This window comes from Adiantum capillus-veneris, chromosome 26 (assembly GCF_014529385.1).
Source record: "Adiantum capillus-veneris isolate H3 chromosome 26, ASM1452938v2, whole genome shotgun sequence".
Lineage (NCBI taxonomy): Eukaryota > Viridiplantae > Streptophyta > Polypodiopsida > Polypodiales > Pteridaceae > Adiantum > Adiantum capillus-veneris.
Window position 1 is genome coordinate 48,428,157 of NC_140956.1, and position 20,575 is coordinate 48,448,731.

The following is a 20,575-nucleotide window of genomic DNA, read 5'->3' on the forward strand; positions in this document are numbered from 1 at the left end:
ATTTTACAATACAATTCTTTGTGTTCCTTCAATACTAGCTAGTGCAATGAAGATATAAAACTTCATGCACTAAGCAAAACACTTATCAAACACAACATCAGTTCACTCAGGGTCTCAGACCCAAGACCTCACACACCTTCGAAGATGGTGAGAGCTAGCAGATATGAGAGTAGATTGAGAGGAGGAAGGAGTATTCTTACGAGAAAGATGTACATCTCCTCAAATAATGCATAGCTTAGCTTAGTAATTAGCATGGTAGAGGAGATGAGCATGCATTGAAGCTTGGCTCTTGGTTGGATTTGCATCACAAAGCCAAGAGTTGTTGGTGTAGGCCTCCCTTCTCATAAGCTTGGAGTAGGTGGTAAGCTTTCCATTAAATCTTGATAAGGAGAGAGAGAGAGCCTTCTTGCTTCACACATAGATTGTGTGAGTGTGTAAGTGAATAATGCCTTTGAAAAATCAGCCCCCTCTCTCTCTCTCTTGGTCGATCCCTCTTGCTATTTGCTCTTGCTAGCACCTCATTAGACCTCCCCAGACTTAGCCAATAGGATTTCAGGAGCATAAGTGATAGCCTTCTGACATGTGTCCCTCTTTCCCGTTTTATGAGAGCTCTTTGTAATAATAAATGCAACTACACTCTCATTGGACCCCTTTGCCTTCTGGCCAATAGGAATCAGGCAAGCCATTGGGCTGTTGAATGCTCATTGGACGCCTTGGGAGACTGTCCAATAGTCTTCTAGAGAGCTTAATTCTTATTGGTAAGTGTTTTTAAATTGATTAAACTAGATTTACTCTAGCCTAATTCTCATTGATCCACCTCCAAGGTCATCCGGTAGGATTTGAGTACACCTTGTGGGCATCTGGCCTAGGGAGCTGACATGCGTCCCTGATTCCCTTTGTGTAAAGGGAGCTAATTGTGTGTGTGTGTGTGTGTGTGTGAGTTTCTCTCTCATCTCCTACAACTAGGGCTCGCTCCCTCCTATGTAGGGATGCATGAAGACTTTTGGGACACACACAAAGCATCCAATTTCCCTAATGTTTGACCTTTGGACACAACCTTTGAATTTTGGAACCTTAGCATTTTGGAAGTCTTAATGGGCTGAACCTTAGAGTCTTTTGAGCCCATTGTTGCACATTGCTCTTTTGCAAATGGCCCCCCTTTTGGATCCCTATTTTCTCTCCTTGGGATCCCTACTGTGGCCGGTCTGCCAGCATAACCAATATTCTAGCATTTTCTGCCCCGGCACTTCCCCATATTAAATGATCAGTTTAACATGAGAAAATCATTTAGGAGAATTAGATATTAGTTTTTATGACATTACGTCTCTCTTGAAATCATAGTCATCCTCGACTATGGGGTAGAGAAGATAAAGCATATTCATTAATCCTTTTTCCTAGCGGGTAGAGGATCACTATGTTACCCTACGACATCGTTCCAGAATGGATGAATAGTCCATTTGGCGCTTGAAAGCCTAAGCTGCCGCAAGCATGTATGCGCATTAGTCCTATCAATCTTCCATAGTAGAGTGACAAGCTCTACTTGGTGTTTGAAAGACGTTGGGAAGGGGGAAATGGGAACAAACCCAGCACACAAGTAACCTGCCTCTCTATACCCCAGGGATTAACCTGCACCCCTAACCACAGAGAAACTCATACACACACACACACACTTTCTGCCAACCTTCACATTAAAGACTTGCCTACGAACAATCACTGCTACACGCACTCGACCATAACCGCAAACACTTGTCAACAAACCACCATATCCTGACACCAATGGATGCATACAACTCCCCAATCGGTAAATGCACGCACACAGGGAGGCGACACACGCCTCGACCACACACAACTCACTCAATCATTCCCTCCCTCCCTCTCTACACACACACAACCTGTCTGGAGCCAACGCTACCACAAACTCACTGCACGAGATTAGAGACAAACAAAGATTGAATTCAAACCACTCAAGATAACTCCAAGCACATTATGCATCACAAAAAAAGCATCTAAATACAATGATGGCGTCACTTGGCGATCACTTCCATGCTATGCGACGGCCCTCTCCCTTTACGACCTGGCGGGTGTGTGCCTTCACCAACTGCAGTTCCAAATAAAACCCTCACGATAGCCTCTCGACCCCTTCTCATACAGTTGGAGGCATCCCTCTTCTGCAAAAAACGGCTCAGCACAAACTCCTAAGGCCTCTCACTTTGCAACGCTGACCCCTGTTGACGGCCTCCAACGTGCAGCACCTCGGCCAAACTCTTGTTCCTTTCCCTTCAGATGGCACCAATCCTTGGCACCCCCCTTCTGGCCATGCAGCTCTTGGCTCTGTACATATGCATGCAAGCAGTCCACAAACTTGGTCATCTTCAAAAAATCTGCATTCTCTACAACAGTTACCTTAACCAACTTGCTCCATATGGCCTCGAATTCCCACACGAATGCTCGAAAATCACCGTCAAGGCTTTGCTTTAGGTTGTCGATCATCTGCTTCACTTCACTCCACTACGTGTTGGCCACATATCGGCTTCAGAATGCCGCTTCCAATGTGCTCCAATCCTGTTTTTCTTCAGTCTGCAAGCCCTCGTACCATACCTTTGCTTTTCCACGAACCAGGAGCGGGAAAGCTTGAGCCACTCCCTCTTCTCCTGACAAGCCGCTCTCCAGCAGAAATAGACCATAGTTTTGCAGCCAAACCTCAACATCTTTAGCACCTGTAAAAGTCGAAAAACCCGACCATGCCATTCTTGTTAGATTCTGCTCTTCAAACCATGACACTGTCTTAGACTTCACCAAGGAGCAATCAGTATATCCTCATTGGGGGCACCACTGATGGGAAGGGGGAAATGGGAACAAACCCAACACACAAGTAGCCTACCTCTCTATAGCCCAGGGATTAACCTGCACCCCTAACCACGCAGAAACTCATACACACACACACACTTTCTGCCAACCTTCACATCACAGACTCGCCTACGAACAATCACAGCTACACACACTCGACCATAACTGCAAACACTTGTCAAGAAACCACCATATCCTGACACCAACGGATGCATACAACTCCCTAATCGATAAATGCACGCACACATGGAGGCGACACACGCCTCGACCACACACAACTCACTCAATCATTCCCTCCCTCCCTCTCTGCACACACACACACAACCTGTCCAGAGCCAATGCTACCACGGACTCACTGCATGAGATTAGAGGGGAACAAAGATTGAATTCAAACCACTCAAGACAACTCCAAGCACATTATGCATCACAAAGAAAGCATCTAAATACAATGATGGCATCACTTGGCGACCGCTTCCATGCTATGTGACTACCCTCTCCCTTTACGACCTGGCGGCTGTGTGCCTTCTCATACAGTTGGAGACATCCCTCTTCTGCAAAAAACGGCTCAGCACAAACTCCTAAGGCCTCCCACTTTGCAACGCTGACCCCTGTTGACGGCCTCCAACCTGCAGCACCTCGGCCAGACCCTTGTTCCTTTCCCTTCAGATGGCACCAATCCTTGGCACCCCCCTTCTGGCCATGCAGCTCTTGACTCTGTACATATGCCACTTCGGGTCCCCTTTCCCATGCAACCCGCTCTCTTTCTCCCCCATCTTGGCAGCTTTCCTTCTTGCCTCCTCCAGCCCCGTTTGTCAGCTCTCCAAGCCCTTGAGGGGTCGCCCTTGCAACCCTTGGCGGCTATCAGCACATCACCGACCTGCGCTCTCCTCTGATTCCTTCTCTGGAGTGCCCTCTATCCCCTCCAAAACTCAGCGCTCTGCATGGCCGGTGACCAGCCCGGCCTCCTCCTCTGCTCTGCTCATCGCCTCCCCACTGCAGTCCTCGTGTTTATGATGTTGCCCTGTTAGCTGCAGACTCCTCAGGTGGCCCTCAACTGCAGCCCCTCGTCAACTACTGGCCAGCCCCACCTCTAGCAGCCCTTGCACACAGTGGCTCTGCACCAGCCCTCGATCATGGCCCCGTTCACCTCCTTTACTGCTCACCCTCTGTTTCTCATCCACAGACCCTTTGCATTCAGCCAACCTTGAGCTCGCGGCTCTCCCCCTACACCCGTCAACCTCCTGCTGGCTATGGAGGCCCTGTTTGCATGGCCATTTCTTTCAACTGCAGCGCCCCTTTCCTCTGAAGTCGGCCTTAGTCATCACGAGCCTACTTTCCCATGCAGACTGACGCTTATCTCTCCTTTGCCACCCACCTCAGCATCTTCTCCAGTTGACAGCTATAGCGCCCCCATAGCTCATTTGATTCCCTTTTTTTTTAGCTGCAGGCTAATTTTGCATTCACTTTATAAGAGATTTAATTTGGTCCTCTTTCCCACGCCGTCGATGGACTATTGACCCTCGTGTGGTCGTTGACGAAACCTCCTTCGACTTCACATCCTGCACACCCTTTTGACTCTTGAGCTCCTTTTCTTTAGAAAAAAAGTGCTTAGCTTCCCATCGCCATGCCTCCTTGCCATAGATTCAATGAGCTTCAATGCCCTCCAAATGGATAGTACTTCGGGGAAGAATCGACCAAAAGCTTCAATTGCTTTGGCAAGAATACCATAATTAGCATACATAAAAAGAGCACTGCCAGGTTGAATACCCTGTCAAGTAGCGTGTCCTACAAATATCTCAATCAAAATCCCATATCATAAACCTGATAGCACCTGCATCCAACCTCCCTTGTCTCGTTCCCAAGCTTGTGATATCAACATTTTCTCCTGTCATCTGTGATAGGAAGAAACACTGACAGTCTCCACTAGCAAGTGCTCCATCTCGGTATACCTCTCTCCTAGCTACATCCAATACCTGCTCAAGGTCCTTGCCATTTGCCTGCAAACTACCATGCCTGGTTTTCTTGCACTTCTATAGGTCGGCCATCTTCAGCTGTACCAACGTCGTCTTCGCAAACTTGATCTAAGCATGCATACTGCTTCATTTTTGTGCATAATAAAGAAAAAGAGTCTTTTAAGACAAAAATTTTGTTCATTTTTAACATTTGTACATTTTCTTACTCTAGGGAAGCATTGTAAGCATTGACAAGGTTTAGGTTATCCTTTAATTTTATGCGTTGCATCCATCTAGCATCTTCAAAAGGATAATTCTTAAACTTAATAAGATATCGTCGGATAGTCTTACCACCTCTTAGTACCTTGTCTTCATGTCGGAGAATGGACTCGGGTTGCAGCACCTGTTCTTGGTCCTCGATCTCCGGTGGGTCTTCAATAGTTGGTTCTTGAGGTGGCTCTCCTTTGTAAGGCTTTAATAGGCTCATGTGGAAAGCATTGTGTATGAGCCAATGGCTGGGCAACTTTAGTTGATAGGCCATCTCATTGATTGGCCTAAGAATCTGGAAGGGACCACAGTACACTTTTTGCTAACTTAGCATAGTACTTTTGGTGTCCCGTAGGATTCTTGCCCGTCGTGTGCCTTAATCAAGCCTTGGGAAATTTTAATAAGATCCAATCATTTTCTTTAAAGGCTTGGGCTCTTCTGTGCTTGTCAGCAACAGCCTTTTGCCTTCGTTGTGAGATAGAGATAGCATCCTTAATCTTTTGGAAAGATTCTTGTAGGTCTCGGCTATACTCATCTGCAGCGAAGATCTTCCCGTGTACCTTAAGTAGCAGGGGACTTTTTGATCTCCCCTCAATTATCTCAAAAGGTGCTTTTCCCGTGGAAGTATGTACAGTGTTATTGTAAGCATACTCCACTAAGGGTAAGTACTTCTCCCATTGGGACCTTTGATCTACTTCCGTTACATAGGCTTTTAGTAGATCAAGAATTGTTAGGTTAGCTATTTCACTTTGTCCATCCATTTGCGGGTGATAGGCCGAAGAGAAATTTAGCCTTGTCCCTAAATTCTCAAAGAGACCCTTCCAGAAATTACTGGTCATTCTAGGATCTCTATCCGACACTATGTACATTGGCAAGCCATGGTACTTGAATATTTGTGGAATGAAGAGGGTTGCCATTTGATGGGCTTTGATAGTCTTTTTGACAGGTATAAAATGAGCTTGTTTACTGAACCTATCTACTATTCCATATTCCCGTATTCCCATGGATAGACTTAGGCAATCCAAAGATAAAATCCATGGATATGCTCTCCCATGGTGAATTAGGGATTGGCAAAGGTTGGAGCAATCCAGGTTGCTTCCCTCTATCAAACTTCGTCTTTTGGCATACCACACATTTGGAAACATACTCTTGTATGTTTGCTTTCATGATAGGCCAATAGAAATATGTTTCAATCCCCTTAGGGTAGACTGAATCCCTCCATGCCCCACATAAGGAGGGCCATGAGATTCATACATTACTTTCTCACGTAGTGAGTTAGTAACACATAGCATATTGCCATAGAGAAGATAACCATCTTGTAAGGTAAATGGTTCTTCCATCTTCCCTAGTGTAAGGGCTAATATCACATCTTGAAAATCGGGATCAATACCGTACTCATCTATCATAAAAGATAGATCATTGTGAGTTGCTTTGGATACCGCATTCACTCTCGGTCGTCTTGAGAGTGAATCGGCTACTTGATTATGCTTGCCAGCAATGTGAGCAATATGAAAATGAAATTGCGAAAGAAAATTTGCCCACCTCATTTGTTTGTCAGAGAGCTTAGTCTGCGTCATGAAGTACTTAAGACTTTGGTGATATGTTTGCAAAATGAAAGGAGTCCCCAATAAATAGTGCTTCCATGAGTATAAGGCATGTAGAACTATGAGGAGTTCCTTTTCATATATACCTAGAGCTTGCTCAACAGGGTCGAGCCTTCGACTTTCATAGCCTATGGCGTGCCCTTCTTGGAGAAAAATAGCTCCAAGGCAATCACCACAAGCATCACATTGGACCTCAAATGGCTTTGAGAGATTTGGTAGTGTAAGCACAAGTTGAGATATAAGCTTTTCAAAAGCATTGTTCTCCTTGGCATACCATGTGTACCTAACATTTTTCTTTGTTAGGTCATGTAATGGTCCTGCTATTAGTGAGAACTTTTTTATGAAGCGTCTATAGTATGCACACAAACCTATAAAGCTTCTTAGTTCATGAAGATTCCTTGGTTTAGGCCATCCTTTTATTACCTCTAACTTTGATGGATGCATTTGGATGCCATCTTGAGAGATAATGTGACCTAAATACTGAATCTCTTGTAAGAAAAATTCACTTTTCTTTCGATTAACATAAAGTTTATTCTCTTTTAAAACTTGAAATATTACCTGGAGGTATTGCTTGTGTTCGTCTAATGAATTAAAGTAGATGATGATATCATCAAAGAACACTCCAATAAAGGTTCAGTGAGGCTTGAATAGCTTCTCCATCAAGCGGTTGAATGTGGATGGTGCATTAGTCAAGCCAAAAGGCATGACAATGTATTCGTAAAGACCAAACGTAGTGCGAAATGCGGTCTTTACAATGTCTTGATCAACTATCCTTATTTGATGATAGCTACTTTTTAGGTCAATCCTACTGAAGTAGGTGGACCCTTGTAGCTTATCAAATAGGTCTTCTACCCGTGGAACGGGAAACCTATTCTTGATAGTGATGCTATTTAGTGATCTATAGTCGACACACATATGATATGTGCCGTCTTTCTTTTGCACTAATAGCACAGGAGAACAAAATGGAGATGAGCTAGGCCTAACCATGCCCTTCTCAACTAACTCATGCACTTGCCGCATAATCTCCTCTTGTTGAGCTTGAGAAACTCTATAAGGAGGTTTGTTAGGCGGTGAACTTCCTGGAAGAAGTTCAATTGTATGGTCATCATTGCCTCGTTTAGGAGGTAGCTCACAAGGGATTTCGTCAATAACGACATCTTGAAACCCTTTGAGAAAATTGGATAACTCTAATTCCTTTTGATTGTGTATATTTTCTTTTTCTAAAACATTAGGTTCATTTGAGAGTCTTTAACAAAAATCATGTATACAAAAATAGAGCTCTTTATTGACTTATTGAAAGCTTGTGTATGTACAATGGGTATGGTGTTACCCATTTCCTTAGCATCTATGTACATATCTTTTTCCCTGAACTTAAAGGAGATTCTCCTTTCAAGGAATTTAACATTGGCAGCCATGCGATCAAACCATGGTGCCCCTAGGATTACATCCTCATGCTTGAGAGGAGAGATAAAGAAGTCCTCTGTGTCCACATAGCTTTGGACATGGAGCCTCAATTTCCGGATTAAGGGAGTGACTGAAGCTTCTTGCCCCTTGAAAGCACCGTCTGCGGGTAAGACATTTCCCATCTTGTAAGCTTGTATGCCTAGCTTGGTGGCCAACTCTGTGGATATGAAATTGTGAGTAGAACCGGGGTCAAAGAGAATAAAAGCATCATGTCTCTTAACTTTCCCAAGCATGGCATAGAGGAGATCCTTTGCGGTGAATTTCCTCCTCTTGGATTTTGGCCAAGGTAGCTCTAGGAGGTTCATGGCGGGTGTTTTTTTGGAGACAAGCGCGGTACACATGCCCTTGCTCGCCGCACTTGAAACAACAGTTATCCTTGCGATAACGCTCAAGCTCTTCAGGAGAGAGGTTGTTTTTACCTTTGTAAACTCCCTTCTCTTTAGCTTTGTTGGAGTTGCCCTTAGGAGACTTTTGGGCATTGTCCTTTCCCTTAGGCTCATTGGAACCCTTGTTTTTTGTGGGCTTAGAATTTCTTTTAGCCCCCGTTTGGAAATTGGTTCAAGAAGGCACCATAGTATGGTGTATAATCGCCGATATGGTGCGTGACCTTTGGGAGTTGACATACTCCGCCATTTCTTCAGTTAAGCCCGCACAAAATTGTTGCTTTTGCTCTCCAAAATCCAACTTCTTAAAGACAATGGCTTTGAGTTGTAAGTCCCAAAACTTGTCTACATCTTTGGGAATGGATTTGTAGGGAGAGAGCTTCAAGCTTCACCATTCGGTGAGTACTTTGTCTTTGGCATTGGTGGCCAAAAATTGCTTCATAATGGAAGCTCTTAAAGCTTTTCATGTTCGTGGAGCTTCACCTTGGCCCGTAGGCTAGACCACCATTGCCTCGAGGACTTTTGAAAGTGCATAGCTACATCCTGTAACTTAGAGGACTTCGTGAAGCCCTCATCCCCAAACGCCGCATTGAATTGTTGGATAAAGGCCAAGACTTTGTTTGTAGCACCAAAGGTGCCATCATAGGTAAGGAAAGAGATGCTCTTCCCTCCCTCTTTGAACTTCTTGAGCTTGGACGACCTTTTTCATGCGGCATAGGATTTCCTATGGCCTCTTCCATTTTATGGTTCAAAGGTTGCACCATCACTTTCTTTTGAAAATGAAGAATTTGAGGAAGATGGAGAAGAGGGTGACCTCTTTCTTGCCTTTTTCTTGCCTTGATCTTCTTTTTCTTCACCATCACTTTCATAAGAGGAAGAGGATGAAGAAGATGGAGAAGAGGGTGTCCTATTTCTTGCCTTTTTCTTCTCTTGCTTATTGTCATCCCTCTTTGAATTATGGTGTGGAGAAGTGTGCGATGGTCTTCTCGGTTTTGGGGGTGATGGAGAGCGTTTAGCCCACTGTCTTTGTGGCGCCATCTTTGCCGAGGTGGCAGGAGACTCACTTCTTTCTCATTCCTTCGGTGGAAGCTCTTGATTTCTTCTTTGAGAGGAGATGCGTCATCAAGGAGCAAATTTCTGAGCCCTTCATATGGATCCTCTTCTTCTTCCCGAATCGGAGAGAGGCCTCTTTTGGAAGTGTCACAAGGAGGCTTCATAGGTGCTCTCTCATCATGGTGGGGAGCTTGGAGAATCCCATGAGCACGTTGCTGCTGTTGCACTTCACTTTGGAGGGATGGATTACCCATAGCTTGATGAAGCCTAGAAACAAGGTAGTTAACAAGCATAGGGCATCATTAGTAGCTTATTCATTAGCAAAATCAAAGCTATCAACATTAATTTCACTCTCTTTACTATTGTCAGTCATTCTAACAACTTTTAGGTGTAAACTTTTTAGGTGTACTTTGGCACTTCAAGCCCTAGTTGCTACTCCTCTTTACCCCTTTAGAAAAAGCACTCAAGCTACTTTACTTGTGGCTCGAATACCATTAATTGCAAGGAATAGAAGAGACGGTCGTTCAACACCAAAACAGTACCGGCTCCTGTCAAGCTTCTAATAGCTCAATAGTGGTTAATCCATAAGCAAGCCCCGTAGGAATCCACTAGTAAGACCATAGCTCTCGACGGTGATGCCCCGTTAACTGCACGAAGGCAGGCGCACTGCAAAGCTGAAAATTCCCTATTCTACTTACTCACATGCAATTAATAATACCAACCATTTATAGCTAGCTTGAGGACCTCCCTTCTTGAGCAAGAAAAGAGAAACCTTGTGCTCTAATACCAATGTAACATTTAATGGTCTAGTAACTTGTGTGTAGCGGAAAATAGCATGAACATAGTGAGCATTTCATTGGAATAGATTTCTAATGAGAATAACAAGAGTGCTTGGGTGGAGAGAGAGAGCAACAAAAAGTATAACACCTAGTTAGATAGCATGAACAATACTTCAAAAGAGAGAGAAATTAAGCAATTGACAACAGTTGAGGACCGGATTTGCATGGAGACGGTCCCCCCTCCAAAAGGCTTTGTATTATGGTTTCTCCCATCAAGAGAGACATTTTACAATAGAACTCTTTGTGTTCCTTCAATACTAGCTAGTGCAATGAAGATGGAAACTTCATGCACTAAGCAAAACACTTATCAAACACAACATCAATTCCCTCACGGTCTCAGACCCAAGACCTCACACACCTTCGAAGATGGTGAGAGCTAGCGGGGTATGAGAGTAGATTGAGAGGAAGAAGGAGTATTCTTACGAGAAAAATGTACATCTCCTCAAATAATCACTCATATTAGCATAGCTTAGCTTAGTAATTAGCATGGTAGAGGAGATGAGCATGCATTGAATCTTGGCTCTTGGTTGGATTTGCATCACAAAGCCAAGAGTTGTTGGTGTAGGCCTCCCTTCTCACAAGCTTGGAGTAGGTGGTAAGCTTTCCATTAAAGCTTGAGAAGGAGAGAGAGAGAGAGAGAGTCTTCTTGCTTCACACATAGATTGTATGTGTGTACAAGTGAATAATGCCTTTGAAAAATCAGCCCTCTCTCTCTCTTGGTCGACCCCTCTTGCTATTTGCTCTTGCTAGCACCTCATTGGACCTCCCCAGGCTTAGCCAATAGGATTTCAGGAGCATAAGTGATAGCCTTCTGACATGTGTCCCCCTTTCCCCTTTTGCAGCTTTGAGTAATTAATAAATGCAACTAAACTCGTTGGACCCCTTTGCCTCTTGGCCAATAGGAATCAGGCAAGCCATTGGGCTACTGAATGCTCATTGATCCCCTTGGGAGACTGTCCAATAGTCTTCTAGAGAGCTTAATTCTTATTGGTTCTTTTATTAAGTGTTTTTAAATTGATTAAACTAGATTTACTCTAGCCTAATTCTCATTGGTCCACCTCCAAGGTCATCCGATAGGATTTGAGTACACCTTGTGGGCATCTGGCCTAGGGAGCTGACATGTGTCCCTCATTCCCTTTGTGTAAAGGGAGCTTGTGTGTGTGTGTGTGTGTGTGTGTGTGTGTGTGTGTGTGTGTGTGTGTGTGTGTGTGTGTGTGTGTGTGTGAGTTTCTCTCTCATCTCCTACAACTAGGGCTCGCTCCCTCCTATGTAGGGATGCATGAAGACTTTTGGGACACACACAAAGCATCCAATTTCCCTAATGTTTGACCTTTGGACACAGCCTTTGAATGTTGGAACCTTAGCATTTTGGAAGTCTTAATGGGATGAAACTTAGGTTTTTTTAAGCCCATTGTTGCACATTGCTCTTTTGCAGATGGCCCCCCCTTTGGATCCCTATTTTCCGTCCTTTGGATCCCTACTGTGGCCGGTCTGCCAGCTTAACCAATATTCTAGCTTTTTATCCCCTGGCACTTCCCCATATTAAATGATCAGTTTAACATGAGAAAATCATTTATGAGAATTAGATATTAGTTTTTATGACAATTATATTATCAAAGAACACTTCAGTAAAGCTTCGGTGAGGCCTAAATAGCTTCTCTATCATATGGTTGAATGTGGCCGGTGCATTGGTCAAGCCAAAAGGTATGACGATGCACTCGTAAAGACCAAACGTAGTGCAAAATGTGGTCTTTACAATGTCTTTATCAACTATCCTTATTTGATGATAGCCACTTTTTAGGTCAATCCTACTGAAGTAGGTCGACCCCTGTAGTTTATCAAAAAGGTCCTCTATTTGTGGAACGGGAAATCTATTCTTGATAATGATCCTATTTCGTGCTCTATAGTCGACACACATACGATATGTGCCATCTTTCTTTTGCACCAATAAAATTGGCGAACAAAATGGAGATGAGCTAGGCCTAACCATGTCTTTCTCAACCAACTCATGCACTTGCCGCATAATCTCCTCTTATTGAGCTTGAGAAACTTGATAAGGAGGTTTATCAGGCGGTGAGCTTCCTGGAAGAAGTTCAATTGCATGGTCGTCATTCCCTCATTTAGGAGGTAGCTCACAAGGGATGTCGTCAATAAAAACATCTTGGAATCCCTTTAGGAAATTGGATAACTCTAATTCCTTTTGATTGCCTATATCTTCTTTTGCTAAAGCATTATGTTCATTTCGAGAATCTTTAACAAAAATCATGTACACGAAAATAGAGTTCTTTATTGACTTATTGAAAGCTTGCTTATGTACAATGAGTTTGGTGCTACCCGACATCTTAGCATCTATGTACATATCTTTTTCCGTGTACCTAAAATAGATTTGTCTTTCAAGGAATTTAACATTGGCAGCCATGCAAGAAAACCATGGTGCCCCTAGGATTACATTCTCATGTTTGAGAGGAGAGATGAAGAACCCCTCCTTGTCCTCATAGCTTTGGACAAGGAGCCTCAATTTCCCAATTAAGGGAATGACTAAGGCTTCTTGTCCCTTGAAAGCACCATCGGCAGGTAGGACATCTCCCATCTATAGGCTTGAATGCTTAGCTTAGTGGCCAACTCTGTGCATATGAAATTGTGAGTAGAATCAGGGTCAAAGAGAATGAAAGCATCATGTTCTCTTACCTTTCCCCAAGCATGACATAGAGGAGATCCTTTGTGATGAGCATCCTGTCCTTGAATTTCGACTATGGAAGCTGTAGGAGGTTCATTACATGTATTCTTGTGTGGGCAAGCACGATAGGCATGCCCTTGCTCCGCGCACTTGAAACAACGGTTATCTTTTCGATAACACTCTAGCTCTTTAGGAGAGAGTTTATTTTTGCCTTTATAAACTCCCTTCTCCTTGGATTTGTTGTTGTTGGAGTTGCCTTTGGGAGACTTTTGGGCGGCGTTGTCCTTCCCCTTAGGCTCACTACGGTCCTTGTTCTCCATGGGCTTAAGATTTCTCTTAGCCCCTTGTTGGAAGTTGATTCTTGAAGCCACCATGGTATGGTGTATGACCGCAGATATGGTGCGAGGCCTTTGGGAGTTAATATACTCCGCCATATCCTCATATAAACCCGCACAAAATTATTGTTTTTGCTCTCCAAAATCCATCTTTTTGTAGACAATGGCTTTGAGATGTAAATCCCAAAACTTGTCTACATATTTGTGGATAGATTCATAGAGAGAGCGAGAGCTTCAAGATTCGCCATTCGGTGAGTACTTTGTCTTTGGCATCTCTAGCCAAAAACTACTTCATGATGGAAGCTCTTAAAGCTTTCCATGTTTGTGGAGATTCACCGTTGCTCATAGGCTAGACCACCATTGCCTGGTGGACTTTTGAAAATGCATAGCTACATGACGTAGCTTAGAGGACTCCATGAAGCCCTCATCTCCAAACGCCATGTCGAATTGTTGGATAAAGGCCAAGACTTTGTCCGTAGCACCAAAGGTGCCATCGTAGGCTACGAAAGAGATGTTCTTTCCTCCCTCTTTAAACTTTTTGAGCTTGGACGACCTTTTCTAGACGACAAAGGATTTCCTGTGGCCTCTTCTCTTGGGCGATTCAAGAGCTGCACCATCACTTTCTTCAGAAGAGGAAGAGGATGAGGAGGATGGAGAAGAGGGTGACCTCTTACTCTCCTTTTCCCTTGTTCCTCCTTTTTCGCACCATTACTTTCTTGAGAAGAGGAAGAGGATGAGGAAGAGGGAAGAGAGGGTCACCTCTTTCTCGTCTTTTTCTTCTCTTGTTTCCTCTCTTCCCTATTTGAATTATGGTGAAGAGGAGTATGTGATGGTCTTCTCCGTTTAGGGGGTGTTGGAGAGCCTTCTGCCCATCGTCTTCGTGGAGCCATCGCCGCTGAGGTGGCAGGAGACTCGCTTCTTTCTCGTTCTTTTGGTGGGGGCTGTACCGTTGAAACTTGGGTTCTCCTTTGAGAGGGCTCATCGAGTAGTAAGTTTTTGAGCCCTTTGTATGGACCACCTCTTCTTATATCGGAGAGAGTCCTCTTTTGGAAGTCTCACCAGGAGCTTTCCTAGGTATTTTCTCTTCTTGGTGGAGAGTTTGGAGAATACCATGGGTGCGCAATTGCTGTAGCACATCACCTTGGAGGGATGGATTGTCCAGGGCTTGTTGAAGCCTAGAAACAAAATAGTTTACAAGCATAGGGGCATCATTAGTTGCTCTTTCATTAGCAAAATCAAAGCTATCAACATTCATTTCAATCTCTTTTCTGTTGTTAGCCATACTAGCAAATTTTAGATGTAAATTTTTACTTGTACTTTGGCATTTCAAGCCCTAGTTGCTACTCCTCTTTACATTCAAAGATAAGCACTTAAGCATCTATACCCGTGGCTCAAGTATTATTAATTGCAACAAATAGAAGAGAGGGTTTCACAGATCCAAGGAAGCACCGGTTCCTGTCAAGCTTCTAATAGTTCAATAATGGTTAAGCCATAGGCAAGCCCCGTAGGACTCCATTATTAAGACCATAGCTCTCTACGGTATCCCTGTTAACTACATAAAGCAGGCGTGCTTCAAGGATGAAAATCCCTATTCTTCTTACTCTTTTGCGATTACTAGCTCTGATACCAATGTAACATTTAATGCACTAGTAACTTGTGTGTAGCGGAAAATGATAACATAGTGAGCATTCCATTAAGAACAAGTTCCAAATGAGCATAGAGAGAGTACTTGATTGGTGAAAGCAACATAGCAATTTACACCTAGCTATTTTGGCATGGACAAAACTTGAAAACAAAGAGAAATAGAACAATTGACAACAGTTGAGGACCGGATTTACATGGAGCCGGTCCCCCCTCCAAAAAGGCTTTGTATTATAGCTTCTCCCATCAAAGGAGACTTTTGTACAATACAATCTTTGTGTTCCTTGACAAAACTCGTTGGTGCCATGAAGATGGAAGCTTCATGCACCAAATTATGCTTGAAAAACACACCTAGTGGGCCTAGCCTCAGTCCCAAGACCTCACACACCTTCAAACATGGTGAGAGCTAGCAGGGAATGAGGAAAGATTGAGATGAAGAAGATGTGGCTTACAAGAAAGAAGTATCCTCATCACATAATCACTCTAATAACATAGCCTAGCTTAGTAATTAGCATGATAGAGGAGATGAGCATGTCATTGAAGCTTGTCTCTTGGTTGGATTTGCATTCCATAGCCAAGAGTTGTTGGTGTAGGCCTCTACTTCTCAATGCTTGGAGAAGGAGATGGAGTTCTTGCTCAACACATGAGTGTGTGTGCGTGTGCGTGTGTGTGTGTGTGTGGCAAAAATTGGTTAGTCTAAAATGCCAACCTCTCTCTCTTCTTGGTCGACCCCTCTTCCCATTTGCTCTTGTTGGCTTCCCATTGGCTCCTCCAGAGCTTATCCAATAACAATTAAGAAGCATAGTTGATAGCCTTGTGACAAGTGTCCCCCTTTCCCCTTTTGTGAGAGCTTTAGGTAATTAAAATAATTTATTTAAACTCTCATTGAAACTTTTAGTCTTCTGGCCAATAGGAATCAAGCAAGCCATTGGGCTGCTGGATGCTCATTGGACCCCTTGGTAGACTGTCCAATAGTCTTCTAGGGAGCTTAATTTCTATTGGTTTTTTTATCAAGCATTTTGAAATTGATTATACTAATTTTACTCTAGCCTAATTCTCATTGGTCCACCTCTATGGCCATCCAATAGGATTTGAGGGGAGATTGGGGGCATCTAGGCTAGGAGCCTGCCATGTGTCCGTTATTCCCTTTGTGTAAAGGGAGAGCTTGGGAGTGTGTGTGTGTGTGTGTGTGTGTGTGTGTGTGTGTGTGTGTGTTTCTCTGTCTTCCCCTACCTTTAGGGCTCGCCCCCTCCTTCCTAGGGATGTGGGAAGTCTTCCCATAATCATCCAATTTTCCCCCTTTTGGCCATTGGACTTACTAATTTATATTTTGGAACCTTATCCTATGGAAGTCTTAATGGAGCTGAACCTTAGGTCTTTTGAGCTCCATTGATGCACATTGATCTTTTGTAGATTGTCCCGTTTTAGACATAATTGCCTTTTTTGCGATCGTAACTGGTGACAAATTACGTGCTGAGCACTTAAAAACGGATCTCAATTGTCAAAAACGAATGAAGATTAGAAAATCTTGAACAATCCAACCAAAATAGATACAAGGGTATTTTGGGAATTTTTGAAATTTGAGGGGCATTTTGGGAATTTCCTCAAATTAGAGGGGTATTTTGGTAATTTTCCCTTTTCTATAAGGCAAGCGCATGGCAACTAGCGGAGACTGGGAGCCATTTGTGGGAGTAGTATTGGTCAGTCGGGACCATTCCCGACCTTTACAGTCGAGAGGAGTGGGGGCAACAGAATTGTTCGACTGGGGGGTGCCAATCATGAGGTCTGCGAACAAATTTTGCACACACTGTTTGGATAAGATTGGATTTCCTTCTCGCTATTGGCATGGCTAGCATCCATCACCAACAAGCTAGATTATGAACCAAAAGGTTAAGGGACTGTGAAGGTTTTTGCACTAAATTACACTAAATTTTGTAGGTTTTCTCACCTTCAATTTTTAAAAACCTACGTTTTTTTTTTAGCACACCCTAGCTCTCAGGGGAACCTGATTTCTCCTTTAAAAAGTTAACTAGTATGCCTTGATTGATTTGCTATGAAAATGGTGTGAATTAAACAAGAGGAGCAATGTTGTACCTTTCACCTTATATCGTCTCTTATTTTGAAAGCTCCATAGCATCTATCCTCGAAGCTTTCGCCAAAAACTCTATGACCTCGCATCACAAACGAGATGTTGCATTAAAAGATGTGTGGATGTGAAAATTTTCACATTATAATAAAAATGAAGAGAGATGCACTTCGTGCATTTGCGATGCTTGTGTCCATTAAGAAAAAAAAGAAAAAACCATACGTATGTATGGTGTGGAGTTGGCACCATTCTCCACATTTATAATAATACCGTAAGGAACGTGCCCTTCCCCCGCCACTTTTATTCCCTCCGGTGTTGAAGGGGGACTTATGCTTCTCCTCCAGTGTTGGAGGGACTTTCTTATTGTAAATATACTACAGTTGTACAAGGAAGAACTCATTACCGATGCTTTATGAAAACATGTATCATTCCACGTAACCATGCTGTGGTGTATTGTCCATGTGTCCATTTGTTGGGCATCACAAAAATTCTTCAGCCCTTGTCACCTTCTTCAACAATCTTTTGAATGAAAATTATGTAAATTTATTGCTTTAATGTGTACATGATGCAATCTAAGTACTTTTGGGATCACAAAAAGGAAATCAAAATACGTAATATAAGTGTACCTTTGGTATTGGTCGTGTGGATCAACGCACAATCTTGGATGGATCCGATGCTAGACCTTCCTTATGTTGTTCTACCACTTTCCATCAGTATACCTTCTGTCATCGTCATCCATTCTACGACTTCTGCAAACATGCCGACTTTCGCATTCACTCTTGCTATCATGCCTACCGTTACCTGCACTACTTCTAATGTTCTTGGTTTCAAGGTATGTTGAATCTGCCTTATTGTTCGTTCGTAGGCTCACACATACACACATACACAAAGTCACAGTCTTTGGGGCACCCCATCTAGCATACATATCGATCAAAACACAGCCAAGCACAACATCTTTCTCCATGAGTCCTTGCTTCGTATCTGCTGAAAACAATCCTAGAGCTTTTTGGCGCTACCCTTTTGGGAAAAATCCCACAATTAAGAGAGAGGCCATCACTTTGCATCTGTTGAAAATAGACTAGAGCTTCTAGCCCTGTTCTTGTGGGGCCAATCCTGCAATCACTAAATTCCAAGAGTCCACACTCCGGACACGAATCTTTTTGAGAAGTTTTGATGCTCTTGAAGTGCACCACATTTACCAAGCATGTCAACCAAGGGATTGCCAAGCACAACATGTTTTTCAACAACCCGTGACTAACAATATGCCCAGATCAGCATATTGCGTAAAGCTAGATGCCTTCAAAATGAAAGTGATTGCGTTTGGAGAGAGGCCTATCTTTGAATCTACTGAAAACAACCCAGATTTTCTTGGTGATGCCCCTATTGGGCATATCCTGCAATCAGGCACGACATCCCGCACAGGAAGCTCGTCAAAGACTTGTTGCACCATGACATGTGCACCACACTTGACATACATACTGCAACGTGGTCGGAAAGTATATGTTAGCTTCAAGAACCCACTATTGCGAATATCAGCATGAATCCTATTGCTCACAAAAGAAATACTTGTTTCTTGCCCCTGCCCCTATTGGGCATATCTTGCAATCAGAGACGACATTCCGCATAGGAAGCTCGTCAAAGACTTTTTGCACCATGACAGGTGCACCGACCAACATGTTCCTCAAGTATGTGTTCTTTTCACGTGATCCACTATCGCAAATATCAACATGAATTTGCTTGCCTTGGTACAAATCCTTCTTCTCAGCACAGTCTTTAAGTGATCTTACAAAAGAAATACTCGTTTCCTGGCCCTGCCCTTGTTGGGCATATCCCTCAATCAAAGACAGCATCCCGCATAGGAAGCTTGTTAAAGATTTGTTGTGCCATGACAAGTGCACCGCACTTGACATACATACTGACTAACATGTTTCCCAAGTATGCGTTCTTTTCAAGTAACCCACTATCACAAATATCAACATGAATCCTACTACCTTGGTACAAATCCTTATTCTCAACACGGTCTCTAAGTGAGCTCACAAAAGAAATACTCGTTTCTTGGCCATGCCCTTGTTGGGCATATCCTACAATCAGAGACGACATCTTGCACAGGAATCTCATCAAAGACTTGTTGTGCCATGACAGGTGCACTGCACTTAATAGGCATACTGACCAACATGTTCCCCGAGTATGCGTTCTTTTCAAGTAATCCACTGTCACGAATATCAGCATGGATTTTACTTCCTTGGTACAAAACCTTCTTATCAACACAATCTTTAAGTTATCTCACAAAAGAAATACTCGTTTCCTGGCCCTGCCCCTATTGGGCATATCCTATAATCAAAGAACATCCCGAACAGGAAGCTCGTCAAAGACTACATTCCGGACAGAAAGCTCCTCAAGCACTCTCTATGCTTTTTGACGTGCACCACATTTGGCATGCAACAACCCCGGACTAGCAATATTAGAGTGAATTTTTAAAGTGCACCACATTTAGCATACATATTGACCAAGGCAGTGCCAAGCACGACATCTTTTTTCAACAGCCTCTGATTAACAATATTAGCGTGAATTTTTATGCCCATATTAACAGCCACATGCCTTCAATATGCATGCTTGCATCTTGAGAGTGACCCTCCATCGTCACCTATATTTGAAGAGACCAATCACTTGTTGCCACATGGCATAGCTAACCTTGCTTCTTTCTCCAACTCAATGTTACATAATCAAGGTAAAAACTGCTACTTTAATGCAGAGCTTGACTCGCTGAAGGAGCTCCCTTGTTGGTCATAAGTAGAACTGCTATGAACAGTCTTAAGGATTTTGAAAAGATTGAAATACCAAGCGGGAGGCACACTTGATCTTGATCTCCTTTAGCTGCTCTCCCATTCACAGTACATGGCGTTTTGCAAAAGAAAGTTGATGGCTAGCACCCCTATATACCTTGATCCTGTGGCTAGCTCATTTGATGTTCAGCTATGCGGTACCAAGCTCGACACCCTCGGACACAAGAATCAGGCTGGCTTCAAACAAACACACTTAAGCCTCAATCTCCCCCCACCACTCCCCCCATTAACATCTCTATGAACAGGTGTTAATCTTGTGTATGGCTCATGTGACCTTCAGCTATAGGATATGGTGCCCAACACTCTCACCCACGTTTCTTTGCTGTGAAGTGCAAGGAAACTCTTTGTTCCCAGATCCAGAAATGACTCACCATTTTCAACCAATCTGCCGAAGCCAATCAGGCCTGTCGGCTTCTCTTTCTCCACAAAATCTTAACCGTAAGGCCCTGGGGGTCCAAAGTAATCACATTTGCACCTGAACCTCAAGCGCCCACATGGTCCCAAGCGTAGAGATGCACCTGGTTCTAGCCACATTTGCTCTATGCCTTGAGAACTTTTCTGCAGTTGGATCTTGGCATAAACAA

At 43.4% G+C, this 20,575-nt stretch overlaps 1 protein-coding gene across 1 annotated transcript; it reads right to left on the reverse strand.

The window, feature by feature from the left end:
• Positions 1–1,949: 1,949 nt before the first annotated feature.
• On the reverse strand, positions 1,950–18,998 carry LOC147423393 (uncharacterized). The gene is made up of 6 exons (XM_086501476.1): positions 18,715–18,998; positions 18,497–18,626; positions 3,355–3,705; positions 2,701–2,717; positions 2,404–2,467; positions 1,950–2,331 (listed from the first exon to the last, which is right to left on the reverse strand). The coding sequence occupies exons 1-6, from the start codon at positions 18,996–18,998 to the stop codon at positions 2,206–2,208; spliced, it is 972 nt and encodes a 323-aa protein (XP_086357602.1). The 3' UTR covers positions 1,950–2,205.
• Between the last annotated feature and the right edge of the window lie 1,577 nt (positions 18,999–20,575).